The sequence below is a fragment of the Bos grunniens genome, chromosome 6, assembly GCF_055505025.1.
Source record: "Bos grunniens cultivar Pamir isolate PY7600 chromosome 6, Bosgru_T2T1.0, whole genome shotgun sequence".
Classification (NCBI taxonomy): Eukaryota; Metazoa; Chordata; class Mammalia; order Artiodactyla; family Bovidae; genus Bos; species Bos grunniens.
In genome coordinates, this window is record NC_141170.1 from 21,703,700 (window position 1) to 21,724,219 (window position 20,520).

The 20,520-nt window shown below is 38.2% G+C and overlaps 1 protein-coding gene across 4 annotated transcripts in view; it reads left to right on the top strand.

Annotated features, from left to right (window-relative positions):
* PRKG2 (protein kinase cGMP-dependent 2) overlaps positions 1-20,520 on the top strand; it is a 125,317-nt gene that overhangs the window by 38,250 nt on the left and 66,547 nt on the right. For 3 of the 4 annotated variants that reach the window (XR_015166125.1, XM_086407544.1, XM_086407543.1), the window contains exons 3-7: positions 517-683; positions 6,292-6,405; positions 7,829-7,934; positions 11,514-11,577; positions 19,913-19,990. Coding sequence is in view for 2 of the 4 variants with exons in the window: in XM_086407544.1 (XP_086263670.1) it covers positions 517-683; positions 6,292-6,405; positions 7,829-7,934; positions 11,514-11,577; positions 19,913-19,990 (529 nt within the window). In the remaining 2 variants the exon portion in view is untranslated. Of the gene's footprint in view, positions 1-516; positions 684-6,291; positions 6,406-7,828; positions 7,935-10,737; positions 10,793-11,513; positions 11,578-19,912; positions 19,991-20,520 lie in introns of those variants that run through there. The other variant, XM_086407547.1, reaches the window with a different exon arrangement.

A 20,520-nucleotide genomic window follows, 5' to 3' on the forward strand; every position in this document is an offset into this window, starting at 1 on the left:
CAGAAAAATATTCAAAAATATTTTCAAAGGATTTCCACATAATGAATGGTAGTTATAAGGGTCAAGTGTTGGTGGAGCTAGAAAAGACTTTTTGTCCATGCTGGAAAAGTTGTGAATTGTTGTTTTTGTTATTCAGTTGCTAAGTCGTGTCTGACTCTGGTGCCCTGTGAACTGCAGCACACCAGGCTTCCCTGTCCTTTACTGTCTCCTAGGGTTGGCTGAAACTCATGTTCATTGAGTCGGTGATGCCATCCAACCATCTCATCCTCTGTCACCCCCTTCTCCTCCTGCCTTCAGTCTTTCCCAGCATCAGGGTCTTTTCCAATGAGTCAGCTCTTCGCATCAGGTGGCCAAAGTATTGGTGCTTCAGCTTCAGCATCAGTCCTTCCAATGAATATTCAGGGTTGAAATCCTTTAGGATTGACTGGTTAAAGTTGTAAACACATGGGTAGTAATATTAAGAATAAAGATGTTTTTCACTAATTGTAACTCAACATTTCCTTTCCATTACATCAGTGAGAAGAAGCTCATTACAGATGCCCTTAATAAAAATCAATTTCTGAAGAGACTGGATCCTCAGCAGATCAAAGACATGGTGGAATGCATGTATGGGAGAAACTACCAGCAAGGGAGCTACATTATTAAGCAAGGAGAACCAGGAAACCATATCTTTGTACTGGCAGGTGGGTTTCACAGATTTTTACAGTTATCATATAACAAATATTTGCCTATTGTTTAATGATTTTTTGCACATATTTATAAAAATGCAAAATTGGTTGTTCTATTTGTAGAAAATATAACAGATTGAGTTCATGAAATAATAATATTTGTTGGTCGAATCATCCTGATGTTAATAACTAATATTTATAGAATGCTTTCTATATGTCCAGCATCCTACTGAATATTTAATAGAGAGATCTTATTTCAGCTTACTAATTCTGTTAGGCAAGTGCTAATATCTTCATGTTACTAATGTGGACTATGTCACAGAGAGGTTAAGTAACTTACCCAAGGCCACGCAGCTTATTAGTGGTGGAGACAGAATGCAAATTTAACAATCTGATTTGAAAGTTCATACTTATTAATCATAGTGACACTTAACAACTTCAGAAAGGTGTTTAGAATATTCAGAATGCCACTGCTTGTGCTGACTTTTTACACTGTTGTACCATGAAAAAGAAAACAGTTATTTTTGTGGCTCTGTTAAATAGTTTGGTTATATCCCAATGATTTCAAAAGATCGTTTAGTTGCATTTAACCAACAGCTGGACTTCCTACATGGTGCACACAATACATAAGTCAAATGAAATGCCTTAAGATTAAGGCTGGTGTATTTAGAACCATTTAAAGAAATTCCTCCATACCCGATCACTTGAACATGCTTCCATGCTAGGTAGATCATAATAGTTAGAAGGAAAAGGATTTATTTCTCAGATGCATGTCAAATGCATATCAAATCTTGTAGTGGAATTCAACAATTTTTTTTTTTTGATACAGAAGTAAGAAATTATCTGAACAGGACTTGTCGTTATTGAATGCTCTGTCAAATTCTGAATTGCCTCAACTTTTTGAGTTTAGGGAAAAAAGTTAACTAGCTTGCCCAGATGGACTGATAACCTGGAATGTGCTGTGGCCTTTTATTTTGCTTCCTGGCCATCTAAACAATGCTTTTTCAAATTTATAAATTTTTATTTATGGTCAAATATGATCAAAGCCATATTTGGATTTTGGGAGTTCTGAAGGAGACATGTGAATAAGACATGATTTCTATATAATAGGCTTCAGTTTCATCCACCTCATTAGAACTGATTCCCAGAAAGAAAAACACCAATACAGTATACTAACACATATATATGGAATCTAGAAAGATGGTAACAATAACCCTGTATGCGAGGCAGCAAAAGAGACACAGATGTATAGAACAGTCTTTTGAACTCTGTGGGAGAGGGTGAGGGTGGGATGATTTGGGAGAATGGCATTGAAACATGTATAATATCATATGTGAAATGAATTGCCAGTCCAGGTTTGATTCATGATACAGGATGCTCGGGGCTGGTACACTGGGATGGTATGGAGAGGGGAGTGGAAGGGGGGTTCAGGATGGGGAACACATGTACACTGGTGGTGGATTCATGATGATATATGGCAAAACCAATACAATATTGTAAAGTAATTAGCCTCCAAATAAAATAAATAAATTTATATTAAAAAAAAGAAATGATTTCTATGGGAGGTTACATTCTGGTAAGCGGTACAAGTTTAGACAGATCTGTTTTTAGCAAGGAGGGGTGAAAAGAATCACAGAAACTAAGAAACAAAGAGGAGCAATGCTTTTGTGATTCTTGTTTCCTTGAGGCCTTAGGTGTGGAGCAAAAGTTGCCTATCCAAACAAATTAATATGCATGTATTATTCTATCAGATTTCCTGGTTGTGCTAGTGGTAAAGAACCCTCCTGCCAATGCAGGAGACGTAAGATATGTGGGTTAGATCCCTGGGTCAGGAAGATCCCCGGAAGAGGGCATGGCAACCCACTTCAGTATTCTTGCCGAGAGAATCCCCATGGACAGAGGAGCTGGCGTGTTACAAGTCCATGGAGTCGCAAAGAGTCAGACATGACTGAAATGACTTAGCATGCACTCACACATTTTCTTCTATTGGTAGTGTGGTAAAAGGTTGTTTTCTATATTTTGATTCTTTAAAACTTGACAGTTTCATAGTTACTAGTGTATTATTTGCTGTATACATGTTTGTAGGCACACTTAAAATTATAGTCATCCCCAAGTAATTATTCTACCCAAGAAGTGAATCGTATTCTTAATTTAGCCAGCCTTCAAGTTTTAGGAATAGGTGACCCTAAGCAATTTCCCCCTCTTTCAGCTTTTTTCTTGGATATTTCACTTCTGCTTTAGCAACACTAGAACACTCAGGCAAGAGTAGATAGGTGCTTAAGTCAACCAATATTTATGAAACCTGCTGGGAAGGATTAGAAACTCATGTTAGCTTGTCTTGTTCCTTGCTAGTGACTCTGATAAAAGGTTTGGTGAGAGAAGGGGTTGAAAAGGTAGATGTCAATATCGATATAGTTACTGAAGTCAGGGCTATAGCACACATGGAAATGAAAATTGGGTGATTTCATATTTGAATTAATTACAGTGTTATCTAAGAGTTGGATTGTGTGATTGAACTGATTCAGCAAATTAGTTCATTATTCAAAATCTCCCCTTTATAAAATATAGCAAGAATACCAACTAGTAAAAGCATACTTAGCTTAAACTTTTGGTATTCTGTATCATGTTTGGTGTGGTTCAAATCCCATGAGCCATAACCAATTAGGAAAACATTTGAAATGCATAAAGATCCATGATAGCAACTCAGCAGTACAGCTAAATGGTTTTGATGGAATAAAATTTGGTTATAATGAGAAATTATTAAATTGCATAGCTAACTTATAAGATTTGGAGCCAAAATGGAGTTTATTTCTTACTAGAGTGTAAGTTGTAACAGAGTAAATATCTTCTCTGTTTTGTCTGCCCTATCTGTCTGGCATCCAGACTAGCTCCTGGCACAACATAGGTATTCAGATCAGGTGCATTGAATGAATGGGTGGACAGAGCTGACCCAGAGCTGTTGTACTTAGCTGTGAATTAGGAGAAGGAAAGACCAATTCTTCAAGGGAAAGAGAAATAACCCTACCATTTTCTTCCTCTAAGAATATAGGTCTTATTACGTATGGTTTTAATTAGCTAATGAGCTTCCCTGGTGGCTCAGACAGTAAAGAATCTGCCTTCAATGCAGGAGACCAGGGTTCAATCCCTAGGTCAGGAAGATCTGCGGAAGAAGGGAATGACTACCCATTCTAGTATTCTTGCCTGGAGAATTCCATGGACAGAGGAGCCTGGTGGGATACAGTCCATGGTGTCACAAAGAGTTGGACAGGACCCAGCGACTAACACTTGATTAAGTATGGTTTGTTTGCATTTGAAAGGAAAGGAGAGAATTACCTAGGCAGAAGAATTGTGAGGAAGTTACCTCTCCTTCCCCCCAGCCTCTGCTTAGCTAAAGATTGTTGTCAAGTGCTCTTTCTTTTTATGACTTTAATTTTAGAACAGTTTTAGGTTTACAGAATAATTGATAGGAAGGAACAGAGATTTCCCATATACCCTCTACCCATAACCATAGCCTCTCCTGTTATTAACATCACTCACTAGAAAGATATTGTTTTTAATAACCAAAGATGAACCTACATTGACACATTATAATCATTCGAAGTCCATCCTTGGTGTTCTGCAGTCTATAGGTTGAGACAAATGTATAATGATATATAGCCATCATTATAATATCATGCAGAGTATTTTCACTGTCCTGAAAATCCTCTGTGCTTTGCCTATTCATCTTCCCCCAACTGTTGGCGACCGCTAATCTAATTTTCTCCCTCATTTTCCCTTTTCTCGAATGTTATATAGTTGGAATCATGCATTATTTAGCCTTTACAGATTGACTTCTTTCACTTAGTAATATGTGTTTAAGGTTCTGCCTTGTCTTTTCATGGATTAGTATCTCATCTCTTTTTAGCACTGAATAGGGTTTCATTGTCTGGATGTATCACAGTTTTGGGCTTCCCTGGTGGTTCAGGTGGTAAAGAATCTGCCCGCAATTCAGGAGACCTGGGTTCGATCCCTGAGTCGGGTGGATCCCTTGGAGAGGAAAATGGCAACCCAGTCCAGTATTCTTGCCTGGAGAATTCCATGAACAGAGGAGCCTGCGGCCTGGCGGGCTACAGTCCATGGCTACAGTCCATACAGTCCATGGGGTCCCACCTGGCGGGCTACAGTCCATGGCGTCCCAAAGAGTTGGACACGACTGAATGGCTAACACACACACACACTCACACACACACACACACCCCACAGTTTATTTATCCATTTACCTACTGAAGGACATTTTGGTCATTTCCAGGTTTTGACCATTATGAATAAAGCTGCTGTAAACATCTGTGTGTAGGTTTTTGTGTAGACCTAGGTTTTTAGCTCTGAATACATACTAAGGAGCACAGTTGCTGGATTGTATGGTGAGAGTGTGTTTAATTTTGTAAGAAACCACCAAACTGTTCCAAATTGGGTGTCCCATTTAGCATTCCCACCAGCAGCGTATGGTAGTTCCCATTGCTCCACGTCCTCTCCAACACGTGGTGTTGTCAGTGTTCTCAATTTTGGCCATTCTATTAGGGGCAGAGTGATATCTCATTGTTTTAATTTGTTTTTCCCTGATAAATGTGATGTGGAGCATCTTTTCATAGGCTTATTTTCCATCTGTATGTCTTCTTTGGTGAGTGTCTGGTAAAGTCTGGCCTGTTTAATTGGGCTGTTTTCTTATTGAAGAACTTTAAAAGTTCTTTGCATTAATGTATTTTGTAAAACAGTTCTTCATCAGATGTATCTTTTGCAAAAAAGATATTTTCTCTCAGTCTGTGGCTTGTCTTTTAATTCTCTTGCTATACTCTTCTTAGTGACTTTGTTTATTAATTCACTTCAATGAATGAGGGCTTAAGCAATGAACAAGGCATGATGAGGTAACTTACCCAAGGTCACACAGCCAGTGACGAGTCAGAGCCAGGCAGGCTGACTCCAGGGCCAGCACACTTCTCAGTTGTGACAAGTTAGTCTTTCTAGCAGTGTAAACACCTTTGTTGTGTTTTGAGGACATGCAGTGATTGTTCTGTTTCTTGTACAAAAGAAGTATCATGTGCTGCATTTTTGGGGGAGTAGAATGAATTTTAATGAAACATTTGCCATCTGCTGCTTCAGGGAAAGAGCTTTGTAACGATAATAACACTGACAATATATATATATTTTTTGGCTGCTCTGTACAGTTGCAGGATCTTAGTTCCCCAACCAGGGATCAAACCCATGCCCCCTGTAGTGGAAACGCTGAGTCCTCACCGCTGGCCCACCAGGAAATCCCTAAGAGCTAACACTTAGGTGGCACTGGTGAGCCGTCTGTGGTTCTGTGATCCTACTTATAGTAACTTGTTTACTTATCACCACCATATGAAGTGAATGTGATTAATTTTATCTCTGTTATTGACAAGGAACCCATGCAGAGTGGGTACCTCTTAATGCTAATTGACTAATAGAGAGTGGGCTTCAGTCTGCATTCCTAACCACTTTATTACAATGAGAATCGTAAGATATCTCACCTAGATGCTTTGTGTACCTGCTGCTTGTTTTCTTTTAATTTATGGCATCTCGATGGATTTTGCTTATTTGTGTGTTCTTGCATTCTACTTGATAGAGGGTCGACTAGAGGTGTCCCAAGGGGAGAAATTGCTGTCATCCATCCCTATGTGGACCACGTTTGGGGAGCTAGCCATTTTATACAACTGTACAAGAACTGCCTCTGTGAAAGGTAACAGAAGAAGAAATGCTCTAGTTTTCAATTGCTACACAGTGTTAAAGACAATCTAAGTCACTGTTGCATCCTGAGTCTTTTTGTCTCCTGCTGTGCCCCTTATGCTCTTATTAATAGAAAGGCAATGCTCATAAAAGGATTTATATTGAAGCACTTGTCTGAATGATTCAAGCTTAAAGAAACCTTCCCATTGGATACCTGTATTTAAAATGTGAATATGGCTTTAAGCATAATTGATTCTAGTGTTTGCCTTAGTTGCCAATGTCAACTTTTTACCATGCAGATATTTGTCTTTGGCTCATCCAGAATGTTTGCTTTCTCTTCTCCATGAGGTGATGACCATATTATAAAAAAGAAAAAGTAATTATACCAATAAAATGTGTAAATATCAAAAAGGATATGAATTAATTAATGAGGGTTTTCCTGAGTGATTTTTGAGATTAGTTCAATTGCTTTTCCTTAGGGTTCTTGTTTTTATTGACTTTATTCACGGTCATATCATGTTTTCTTCTGAATTAACTTAGATCTAGTGTTTCTCAGTATTTGGGACTAGGTTTTCTTTTTGAGCATTGTTTCAGTATTTGATAAAAATGCAGATTCTAAGGTTCCACTCCAATCTCTGGCAATGGGGCCCAGGGATCTTTATTTTTAACAAGAATGTCAGAATAATTCTAATTCACTCTGAAGTTTAGTAAACCAGAGATTTTGATTTTGGTTTATTCTGTAGGCTCTCATCACTGCTATAAAAAAAAAATCTCACTATCATAATTTCATATAGATTTTTTGGAGTGACTTCTTCTGCTTCTCTTCCTTTTTAGATTATATTCTTGCTTTTAATGTCTTTCCTATGAAAAGGCTGTCTCAAAAACTGTCTTGCATAATCTCTTTGAAAGTGATTTTATATATTTTATGTAAAAGTAACCATAGAGATTCTTAAAATATATTGGCTCTCGTTAGCAACGGTGTCTAAACAACATAAAAAGACATAAAAACAGACTCACAAGCAGAGACCTTTAACTTTCAATTATCTGCTTGTGAATTCTTCACTTTCTGGAATAGATGCAGGCTGGCTGGCTTTCTTATGTATCACAGCCCAAATCTAAAATACATCCTGATGATGCAGTGTGTAATTAAGAATTGCAAACTAATTTTAATATCATCCTAAGCAAAACATAATTAGAATGGAAATCTTTTGCTGCTCACTTCCAAATCATGGTTCATTTCAAAGCCAAAAATGATTTTATAAAATTACCTACTCTTTACATCACTACTTCCTTCCATTTTGCGTGTTTAAATAATGTGTTTTCCAAGAAAGATAATTTTATGACAGTACATGAAAAATTGATTGATTAACATTTTGGAATGTTTTCTTAATATAAGAGCTCAACGGAGTTTTATTATTTTCTTGATTTTTCTAAAGCTATTACCAATGTTAAAACATGGGCACTAGATCGAGAGGTATTCCAGAATATAATGAGAAGGACAGCTCAAGCTAGAGATGAACAGTACAGAAACTTCCTCAGAAGGTAAGAGTAACACATTGATGGCAGAAGGAGAAGCTGGTCTAGCCATATTGTGGGTATGTTGGTTTTATCAGAGTAATTATTTTACTATAGCTTTTCTTATTTAAGCATTTTCCACATGACTGAGCCAAAGGAACACAAGTATTTTCTTGCAGTAAGTGCCACTATCTATGAAAATTTGTGTTTCATTCCCATTAGCCTTTTCACTGGTTTATTTCTCTTGCTAATTTTGCCCTTTGTGTTGATGGAGTCATTTCACATAGTATAGAATAATGTCCAAAAAATTCCTAAAATATTCATTTGGGTTGCTCAGTTGACTTTTAAAGATATCTTATAATTTGAAAGTCAATAACAAAAGGTAATAATGCTTTGCTTAAAATAATATTAAATTATTTTACTGTCCTTATTTGCTTCACCTGAGACATTTTCTCATTGGCATAGAAACACTATCTTCCAAATTACTATTATTTGTAGTAAATTAACTTGCCAAAAATGTTATTATGCTTGCCATCATGACATGGAGCCTTGAAACATATGTGTTTTGTAAACTGTTCTGAACCCCTAACTACTCGGACGGATTAAATTATAGAGAAACAAGTACCTATTTAGCTAAAAAAAAAAGTCAGCAGCACATTAAAAGCATTTTTTGGCAAGTATAAGTTTCTTATTTAAAATCTTTCTGTGTGTTTTGGGGGAGATTTGACCATCTCTGAAGCTGCCATGTGTACTGTAACGATATGTAACCTGTAATAAGTGATAATAACAATAAAATATCCTGCACTTTCCAAAAACAAATTCTGAGTTCTTTTTAAGTATAATTAAGTTTATCTTGCATAACTATCCTGCAGAGTCAATGATTTTAGAAATGTGCAGTGCCTAGCCCATAGTGAGGACTCAGTGAATACTGAACAGAGGCATTGTTAATCAGTAGAACATTGAGGTTTTTCATATGGACTCTCTTTGATATTCTTTCCCAGACACAATAATGACTCCTGCAAGAGAGCTGCAGTAATGACAAGCAGGTGCCTTACCTATATGCTAATCAACACCTTATCCATCAGGTTGTGGGGTCTACCTGAGTATTTGTGTTAGTTGCTCAGCTGTTTCTGACTCTCTGCCACTCCATGGACTGTAGCCCACCAGGCTCTTCTGTCCATGGAATTCTCCAAGCAAGAATCCTGGGGTGGGTTGCAATTCCCTTCTCCAGGGGATCTTTCCAACCCAGGGATTGAACCTGGGTCTCCTGCATTGCAGGCAGATTCTTTACTGTCTGAGCCACAGGTTATCTCAAAATCCAGCAACTGAGCAACACAGGTCTGTATTTAAAACTAATGCAAGGACCACACAGGGATACATAAATAAACTAGTGTCTATGGTTGCATCATGTCTGAGATAAAACCTGAGCCACTAGGCAATAGTGGTTCGTTCCCTTGAAATCTACTGTGTTCTGCCTCAGTGGAAGGAACTCAAGAGAATTTACTAGTGCACGTTCCTTCCTTTTTACTTTCCTTTCTTCTTTTTGTTATCTCATTCATACGTTTTTTCAACCAATACGTATTCCAGGCCTAAACACTGTGAATCCAGTGGTGAACAAGACAAACCTAATCTCTGCCTTCATAGATAGGAGACAGATTAAAGACTTTTTCTCATATTAATTTCCTTACCAACCCCCAAGGGTGACAAGCTTATAGGACATATTTTTCACTAACATTATAGATCCCAGTTTGGACCAGAATTAGAACTTTCATGATTGGCATGTGTTAATCAATTAAACCAAAGGAACAAAAAGCATTCCCTTACAGTAAATGCCACTATACAGAAAAAAAGGTTCTGGTTAACCCTTTTACCTTTCATCTGCAAGAAGACATATTAGAGAAATACATTTGTGTTTGCTTCATAATATACAACAAGCTCTTTTTCTATTTACATCTTCTTTCCCGATGGCTCAACAGTGAAGAATCCACCTGCAGTACAGGAGATGCGGGTTCGATCCCTGGGTTGGGAAGATTGCCTGGAGAAGGAAATGGCAACCCACTCCAGTAATCTTGCCTGAAAAATCCTACGGACTGAAGGAGCCTGGCGAGCTACAGTAAATAGATTGCAAAGAGTCAGACCCTACTGAGTGACTGAGCATGTTATGAAATATTTGACATATATCAAATGATGCGCAGTACATATGTAAGTTATAAGATATAATAACAGAATGAGTGTATCAAGCTACTGCCCAATATAAGTAGAAAGTTAGCAGTGCTGTTGGGGTTCTCATATGCTCTCCTGTGGTCATTTTCTAGCCTTCCTTGGGTTATCTCCTCTCCTTGGATTAGTCTATATTCTGAAATTTGGTAATCATAACCTTGGTATTTCTTATTATTTTGCCTCTAGCTTGGTTTGGCCTACTTTTGAATTTTACAAAATTGGTATTATTTTTGCAAGTCAATTTTTTTTCTCAATACCTTTTGTTAAGGTTCATCTACTTGGTATTTCTTATTATTTTGCCCGTAGCTTGGTTTAGCCTAGTTTTGAATTTTACAAAATTGGCATTATTTTTGCAAGTCACTTTTTTTACTCAGTTCCTTTTATTAAGGTTCATATGCTTGGTTAGTGCGGTCATTTCTTCTGTTGTAGAGTTCTGTCATCTGATTCAATCACAGTGCATTGACTGCTCTACCACTGGGGGTGTTCCAGTGTTTCACAATTACAAATGATTCAGATGCAAAAGTTCTTAGACACGGCTCCTGGATACATGCCTCCTGAAGCACTGTGCGAGAATCAGCTTAGACCTCTCTTTTTGAAAATCAGACCCAATCGTGTATTTATGGAGGAGCATCATTTTTTTCCCTAGCGGTGTCAAATTTTAGATGGTAAGAAAAAAGTATTTACTTTACAGAAATTCTATCAACAGTCCTGAGTGAAAATAGGTAAAGTAGAAATTTCTTTAAAAGTACAATTTAAGCATATTGATTAGTTAATAATACTGAGTGGAATTTTTGTTTTTCAAATAATTTCAATGTTCTTTTCCTTCTCTGTTTATTATTATTATCTGTAAAAATGTTCTTATTGCATGCCTCTGGCTACCATTAATTTTAAAAGATTGTACAATATGACTAATAATCAAAGATGATTTCCATGCTAATTCCTATGTTCCCCCTGGATTCAGTCTTAACTTAATTACAGGATTTAGATGAAAATCTGATCCTCCTCTGGAAGTGGAGGACCTTATTCATGCTAATAAAAGAGATTTTGAGATGTGGAACACATTTCTGGATGTGATTCACTTTGAAAGCCAACAATAAATGTAAACATTTTTTTTTCTCTAAAAAAAATTAAGTCATTTTCCTTTCATGGCGTCTTACAATTTTTATTTGCCTAGGATAAATGTCTGCTGTTTTATGTGATAGTATAATTTCAGTGTATTTACAATATGATTTTGAAATTCAGTTATTTATGTATGATATATATGGAGGTTTACTTTGGAAAAATTAAAATATTTGTGTAAATGCATGTATAAATCTATGTAGAGATGTATATTTGTAGTTTAATTCAGGAAGATAATTAAATAAAGGTTTCTTTTTAATTTTGAAGTGTATCCTTACTGAAGAATTTACCTGAAGATAAACTAACCAAGATCATTGACTGCTTGGAAGTGGTAAGAAATTTTAAAGTAAAAAAAATATATTTCATTAAAAGATTGTATAATCTCATCATTATTAACCTTGTAAATGAATAAAAAGGAAAAGATGGTGATTACTGGTCTACAGAAACCAGGAAACGTTTTCACAGTAGAAAAACTTTAGGCTAACTCACACTGAATTAAGGGCCTCGATTGGGATTCAGGGACTCTTCTGAAATATATAAAAGAAAATTGGATTTGCATATGTAAAGATTTACATATTTTAATCTTTTTTAGTATGTTTTATAAAACTAATCTGCCTTACTCAAGAGGCATTTCATTTTCACCAATTAACATCACAGTCCTTTACAGAGTATTCCTAGTATGAAGGAGTCAGTGATGCATAAGTTAGTAATGGAGTAGAGAAAGGATATTATTGGAACTTTCCTGACAAGCTTCCGAATCAAGCTATGAAATACTCCATACTTGAAAACTCTAGGCTATGAAAAGACATTTGAAAAAAAAACCAAACAAATCCTGCACTTGAGAAGCACTTTACCTATTTTAACATCTAGGGAAAAGAGGCATATTGGAACGTGTTCAAAAACTCATATTAGGGATCACACAGATGGTTGGTTCTAGTCCAAGCCTAGTCAAGTCTTTTCGTGAATAATGCTTTTCTGACATGTACCTTGGATTCTAATAATATGCATTATATGAAAACCTCTTCAGAGATTAATATTCAAAGTAAATAACTTCTAACTTTTTTTTAGTGGGGGGGGTAGTTAATTTCATTGAAACCCAAATCGCTTTTAGGGAATTTAAAGGTAGTACGGAATAGGAAAGGAATCACATGTCCACTTTAAGCTTTTATAAAGCTGCTCTCAGTGGGAGACAAAAAGAAAAAAAACCCCTCCAGACTGATTGTTGACAGATTCATGCCTCTGTCAATCACAATATACAATGTAAACTAATATCTGTTGAGAAGGGAACACCAACCATTTCATCCTTAAGTGTAAGTGACACCAGTAATGTTTCCATTTACAATTCATGGAACCCATCCAGCCATTCATCAGGGACAGGCCATGGTGACACATTGCCTGGCCTTGTGTCCCCAGAGCACTCAGATATGAAGTCATTTTCAAGAGGACTGCTTGCCTGCATCTCATGGGATTTTCGCAGTGTAACATAACCCAATCACAGATGTTACAAATTAATAATTCATCCTAATTTCTGAGTGTTGTTTTTTTTTTAAAGCTGGAGAGGCCATGTATTTTTTTGTGAACCGAGGAAATCTGTTTTTAATATAATACTAATAGAGTAGATTCACCAGAGGGGAATTCCATGCTGACAGCAAATATTAAAATTTAGTATCATTAAAAATAAATGGTAAATTAGACATATTTATAGCAGCCACAGGCAATAGCTACAGAATATATAGGGGGTGGGGGGTGGGCTCCAACCTAGTATTAATTAACACACAGTTTGAGTTTGAAAGTCTCATCATTTAAAACACCATAGAAAGGCTTTATTATATATTCGCCTTTGCAGACAGCAGCACAGTTTATAAAGGGCTCTTTATTCATACCTGGCAAACAAATGTGTCTCTGTAATGTGTGAAAATTCTCAAATTCGAAAGTGATTAACAAGGGAGTCATGGGATCTATTTAGCGCTAAGAAAAGTACATAATTTACCAGCATAGCTTGGACTAATAACCCATCAGCAGGGTCCTGACAGCAGCCAGTCACTAATGCACTGGAGTTATGACAGAGCCCCTGCTGAACTCCAGGGCCAGCTGTCCCACCAACTGGCTCCATAATCTTTGAGAAAAGCAGGCTGAATCTGGTGTGCTATTTAGGAGTTGATTTGGGTGGTTTCAAGTTTTTGTGCAGAAGGTACGAGGGGAGCATCAGAATTTCCCATCACCAACCAGTAGATCTGATGAGTTTGTTAAGACTTTGTCTGTTGAACTCCTGGACCAAATGGGCTGAATGTGCGGTATTCCAAAAGCATTTCTTGTTTTAGCATAAATCATCCAGAGCATTCAATTCTAGAAGCAGACATCACCTTTAAACCTCTTCTCGTGTTCTAATGAGAAAAGGAGGGTGGAAAGAGTAGCAACATACTCACTGGTGTGTTTTAAGGGTTAACTGATGTACATCCTAAAACATGTCACAGATTCTGGATGCAGTGTAACTGTTAATGATGATGAAAATGACAAAGTGACTTCTGCACCTGGCAGTTGTGTAGTATAAAAGACAGGAGAGGGAACAGTTTCTGTTTCCTCTGGTGGCAATCGATCCAGGAAGTTTGGGACTTGAGTGTGTGGTGGATGGGAAAGTCACCTAATTTTTTGGTATGGAGGTTTGGTAATTTGACCCAGTGGCCCTGGCACTGCGACTCTGACATGGGTCTTTCATGACACGAGGTGTAGTAAGAGTGGGGTGGGGGTAGGGAGTGTGGAATGTCCTTGTCCTTCATCAGATCACCAGTGGTGCTGCTTCAAAGGCAGACTCCCTCTAGAAATATGGTACCGATGAACCTATTTGCAGAACAGGAATAGAGACACAGAAAGACAGAATAGACTTGTGGGCGCAGCAGAGGAAGGAGAGGATGGGACGGATTGAGAGAGGAGCATGGAAATATACACTGCTGCTGCTGCTAAGTCACTTCAGTTGTGTCCGACTCTGTGCGACCCCATAGATGGCAGCCCACCAGGCTCCGCCATCCCTGGGATTCTCCAGGCAAGAACACTGGAGTGGGTTGCCATTTCCTTTTCCAATGCATGAAAGTGAAAAGTGAAAGTGAAGTCGCTCAGTCGTGCCCGACTCTTAACGACCCCATGGACTGCAGCCTACCAGGCTCCTCCATCCATGGGATTTTCCAGGCAAGAGTACTGGAGTGGGTTGCCATTGTCTTCTCCGACCATGTATAAAATACATAGCTAGTGGGAACCTGCTGTATTACAAAAAGACCTGCACTTGGTGCTCTGTGATGATCCAGAGGTGTGGGATTGGGGAGAAGGGGTGAGAGGGAGGCTTGAGAGGGAGGGAATATATGTACACATGTAGCTGATTCACGCTCTTGTACAGCAGCAACTAACTCAACATTGTAAAGCAATTATCCTCCAATAAAAAAAGGCAGGTTCCCACATACTACCTCAACATTTAGTGAATCAGAAACTCTGGGGTAAGGACTCAGATATCCACACTTTAGCCATACAATTTTTAGCCTTATTAAAGTTTAAAATTATGAAAAGAATACATGTATTTTGGGTTTGCCACAGTCTGCCTCTTCATTCACAAGATTTCCATTTTTTATCATTTTTGGAAAGTCTAATCTTCCTTTCTTATATTTCCTGCTAACACTTGCATAAGCCAGTGAGTTTTTTCTCAATTTAATGATTACACCCAGAACCATAAGAAAGTTGAGATAATTGTGGATTTTGCCAGTTTATGGACCTGTTAGTTAAAGTCTGGGCTGCTCGGTGAGAAAGTTAACTAGTCCAAAGTCTGGAGATTAGGGTTTGTGGTCAAGTGTCTGTTCATTGCAGACGTCAATTGTGGTGGGGATCAAGGTCTCCTCATCTATCAAATAAAGGCGTGGTAGACCACATCTCTAAGGGCTTTCTCAGTGTTTCAGTTACAAAATCCCATACTGTTCACCCAAATGGAGGAATTGCTGTTGGTTTTCATTTTGTAGGCTCTGATAAGGCATCAGACACTAAATTATGCCTGAATGGTTGACAGGGTTCACCTGATCCAGATGTGTTTGATTTAAAATTTCTGAGATAAATAACTTGGACAAGCGAAAAAACAGCTGGTAACAAACTCAAATAACTGAATATAGTGTGTGTATTTTAATCTATCTATTTTAATTGGGGGATAATTACTTTACAATAATGTGATGGGTTTTACTAGTCTGTATACAGTTTTTTAAACAATCAACTTAGGTAAATGGTCACATGATGCAGGGTATGTGTGTGGGTAAGTGTGTGTTTCTGATCATACCTCTGTGTATCATCAATAGTATTTGTAATGAAGATTTCAAGCCACACACTGAAGAAGCTAAGGCAATCATAGGCTTTCTTCTTTGTCTTTGCCTTCTATCAACTTGGATTTTAGTTCTAGTTTCATATTTTCTATTTACAGACACTCAGGCTCTAGCATTTTGCTATCACAGAATGAGCATTTTCTTTACATAAAAAAACTCTTTCATCTTTAACTGTTGCTGTTTATGTTTTCTTCTGACCTCTGCCTCTCAGTTTGCCCTGGAATTGATTTCCTTTTTTTCCTGTCTTACCATAATACTAAATAACTACTCTCAGGGTTTTTAGACACCTTCTTTTAAAACATCTTTTTTAGACTGCGGGGCACAACTCATTAGTAGGTCATCAAATCAATTTAGAGGAACAATTTTAAAAAATCCGAGTAGTAAGCATAAGTATTGTTCAAATATGTTTGTTTTATACAAATGTGTGTGTCCATGTTCACATGTGTGTATGTGGGCATACATGTAAAACGTATTTAATTACTGTAGGCCAGAGTAAAAAATGTCCAAAAACCATTGCTTCACAGGGTAGGGTCTACGGCTTCTTGCTCCTCTAAGGGACCCCTTTGCAGTGTAACCGCAGGACAATAAACCACAGTGTTTGCAGTTCTCTTTTTGGTCTTGGTGACCACCCTGGCTAGACTGGCTACACTCCCCAGTTGACAAACACTGGCCAGTCTGGCATCGTAGCCAGTACTTACCACTATATATTTTTGGTCTGACCTACATCCCCAGCCTTTTCTGATCTATGAAGTTACTGTCAACACACTGGGAGGTATTATTTATCTTCCTCCCATGGTTTTGGGTGACAAAGACCCATCACTAGGAAAAATACTGTTAGGAATCTTGCCGCTTAGGAAACAACAAAGCTCTTTCTCAGTGTTCCCTTTCTAGCTTCTCCCTCTTAGTTTATCTGACAGATAGAAATTAAAGCTGCACATCCACGCAGACCAGAGGCTATATAATAACTGAAGGAACAGCCTATTAGCAGTTCAGAAGCTCTCCAGATTCCTTCGATTCCTTTTGGGTAATAGGGGCTGGGATTGAGAAGGGAACAGGAGAGACTGAGAGCAGGCTGATTGAAACAGGAGTGTGTCCCATGTCACCCCTAAAACCAGCAGTTTCAGTAAAGAGAACTGAACCTTCGCTCTCTCATGAAGATGCCTGGACTGAGGTATCATGGTCACTCAACCTTCCTGGATCACAGTCATCTCAACAGTAAAATCGTGCTTGAATGGAGTCAACATTTGTGATAGAGCTAAAATAAGAAAGTTGAGTAAGCAGCCTGTGATGTAAAAAACTCAAAATATTATTTTCCAAGTAAAATAGAAGTTTGTTCTTGCCCACATAGCAGTCCAGGGAGAATGGTCCTGGGTGGCTATACAGAATCCTTCAAGAACTTTAGCTGCTGGCTATTCTGCCATCTTTAACACAGTCCCTCTCCCAAGATCTCTCCTGGTCATGCCATTGCCACTGGGGCACAAGTATGAAGGCACATGTCTGCAACGGATCAGGGGCTTGGTATGAAAATGGCATGTGTCACTTCTATTCAGACTCTTACAGCTAGAAGTTAATCCCGTGGCCACAGCTAATAGCAGGGAGGCTGGGGAATGCAGTTTACCTGTGAAAAACATTAATGACCAACTCACAGCCTCTTTCACAGGAATTAATAGTCACCAACTTGACTGTCTCACCTAGTCCTCACACATTGTTAGGAGTGGTAGATCATAGCATCTCAATTCGACAGAATAGGAAACTGAAGTCAGATTTAAGTAACAGCTAAGCAAACCATTCTCATCCTCCTCCTTAACATAGCAATCATTAATCATTTGCTATGTTTCAGGTGCTTTTAATTCATCAAAAATTATTATCTTTAGGTGACTTCTGGTGGTAGGCGAAAATGGACTTCCTCCAAAGTAAGTGTCTAGACCCTGAATCCTGGAACATGAATGTGTTATGTTACATGGCATAAGCAACTTTAAATATGTAATTAAGGTTTCTAGTGAAGTAAAGTGAAGTGAAGGTCACTCAGTTGTGTCTGACTCTTTGTGACCCCATGGACTGTAGCCTGCTAGGCTCCTCTGTCCATGGAATTCTCCAGGCAAGAATACTGGAGTGGGTTGCCATTTCCTTCTCCAGGGATCTTCTTGACCCGGGGATAGAACCCAAGTCTCCTGCATTGCAGGCAGACTCTTAAGGGAAGCCCAATGAAAGTGAAAGTTGCTCAGTCCTGTCCGACCCTTTATGACCCCATGGACTATACAGTCCATGGAGTTCTCCAGGCCAGAATACTGGAGTGGGTAGCTTTTTCCCTTCTCCAGTGGATATTCCCAACTCAGGAATAGAACTGGGGTCTCCTGCCTTGCAGGCAGATTCTTTACCAACAGAGCTATCAGGGAAGCCCTGAGTACTGCCAAGAATACTGGAGTGGGTTACCATGCTCTCCTCCAGGGGATCTTCCCAACCCAGGGGCTGAACCTGCATCTCTCAACGGCTCCTGCATTGGCAGGCAGGTTCTTTACCACTAGTGCCACCTGGGAAGCCCAGTTAAGGTTTAGGACCTTAAAATAGGGAGATTACCTTCGACTGTCTAGGTGGGTCAAATATTATTACAAGAGCCCTTATGAGCAGAGAATTTTCCCTGGCTGGAGTCAGAGAGATGCAGCAGAAGTGGGAGTCAGAGAGGTTCCAAGTGTATGAAAAATGCCATGTGCAACTGTTGGTTCTGAAACATAGCAGGCTCCATGAAAGGACAGGAAAGAAGTCTCTGGGTGCTAAGAGGCAGCCCCCAGCTCACAGCCTACAGGGAAATGGAACCATGTTCTACAACCTCCATGAACTACATTCTGCCAACAATATGATGAAACTTGAGAGCAAGTTTTTTCCTGGAGTCTCCAGAAAGGAACACAGCCCTACTGACACACGTTGAGTTCAATCTTGAGAGACCCAAAACACAGAAATTCTGTTGAGCCACACCATGCCTCGACTCTCTGACCCGCAGAAACTGAGATAATAAATGGAGGTTGTTCCAAGCCACTATGTGGTTATTTTCTTACAGATGCAATAGAAAAATAATGTACTTATATTCTCTCAATCTTTGAAAGTAAATGTTATTTGAATTTTGTGGATTGATGAAAGTGAAATTCATCACTTTGAATGAATATAGATTTGAATATAGAATATAGATTTGAAACTATATTTCTATGGCTTGAAAGTACTTTTTCCCTGAAGATACTGTGCTTCCTACCACAAGACATTGAAATGTCTTGCAAAACGTACACTGTGCTAGGTAAATAAAAGGCATGTTTATTAGTATCAGGAGTAATACTTATTCTATAGTGTAAATCTGTTTTAAGTGTAAATAACCAAAAAAGGTACTAAAATATAGCTGACACAAAAGTAGTGTTGTTTGGATTTTATTTTCAACTCTAAAAGAAAAATAAGGGAGCTATTATGTTGTTCTTTATGCCTTTTACAAAAATTAAATAAGCCCATTTTTGCTTGTATAAATTAAGATATGCATCTTAGTTCTATGACTCTGAGGCAATATCAAATTAAAGGAAAGTAGGGATGGACAGTTTAATCCATCTTGTATTTTCTAAGAGACTGAATTACTCTTTTGGTCTGACAGGTGGATGAATTACTTTTCCCTGCCCAAAAATTCTCTGATTATACACACTTATATGAGGGAAACGAAGAAATAAGTGATAATTTGAGATTTCGTGAGTTTAAACTTTGTTGAAGAACAGAATTTACATGTAAAAAATTCTAATGTCAACCTTTCATAATATAAACCTTTGGAGAGAATCCATATGAAAGAGCTCGTTTCATATAGATTGCGTATAATGTTTCCAACCATTGCTCTGGAAAGAATAAGAATTGATACTGATATTACTCCATACCCAGTGGGGATAGTATTTTCAGTTTATAAGATAATGTTTGCCCTTTTTCTAAACTCTAGACCCAGTTTCAGATTGTTGCAGCTCTCTCAACAGCTTATATTTAGATTATTTGGGTGAAGCTCACTTGCGTATCTCTGATAATTACCTTGCTCTCATTTCTCTTCATGTCTTCTGTGTCCATGCCTGACAGTATTCCAGGTGAATATTTTTTGTGTGTATATGAAAGATAAACATAAATTCAGGTAAACAAGCAAAAGTCTTCTTACTTTTCCATGGCTTTTGACTACAATATTTAAGAAGATCACAGTTACAGTAAGCGAAAAATAGCAGAAATGGGTATGGAATGTTCGTTTCATTTATGTCTTCATCTGTATATCTCTGCTGCATCTAACCTTTTCTTTTTCTTTCATCCCAATAGGAATACTATGACAAAGGAGATTACATTATTAGAGAGGGCGAGGAAGGAAGTACGTTTTTCATTTTAGCAAAAGGAAAGGTAAATATTAATGAAAGCTTGCTTAATGTAAATCTAAAGAAGCATTTCAAATCTGTTTGCCATAAAAGCAGCAGTGTTGTGCATTGCAGCCTAAGTTGTCTGTCTGCGTTGAGCAGGTAACGGAGCTTCTGCTCAGAAGACACCTGGGGAAGTGAGGGTTGGAGGAGGGGGAAGGGGATGTGGTCTGAACACTGGGTTTGGGGCCACAGGAGACTTATCATGGGTTCCGGCTGCAATAGTAATTTCTTGGTGACCTTAGTCAGGTCACTTGACTTTCTTTGGACCTCATTTCATTGTGTGTAAAATGACTGGATTATTTCTAAAGGTCCCTTCCAGCTATGATTGTGTGATTCTCAGCCCAAGGGTTCTAGATCGAGGGCTGTAATATTTTCCTATCCCACAGGTAGACAAACAACAGGTAGAGAATGAACTAGATAACTGACAGCACAATCAGGCATCATGCAATAGAACAATATGATTGAGAACTTGAATTCATACACAGCAGCTCAAGTCGATTTAGATGCTGATGA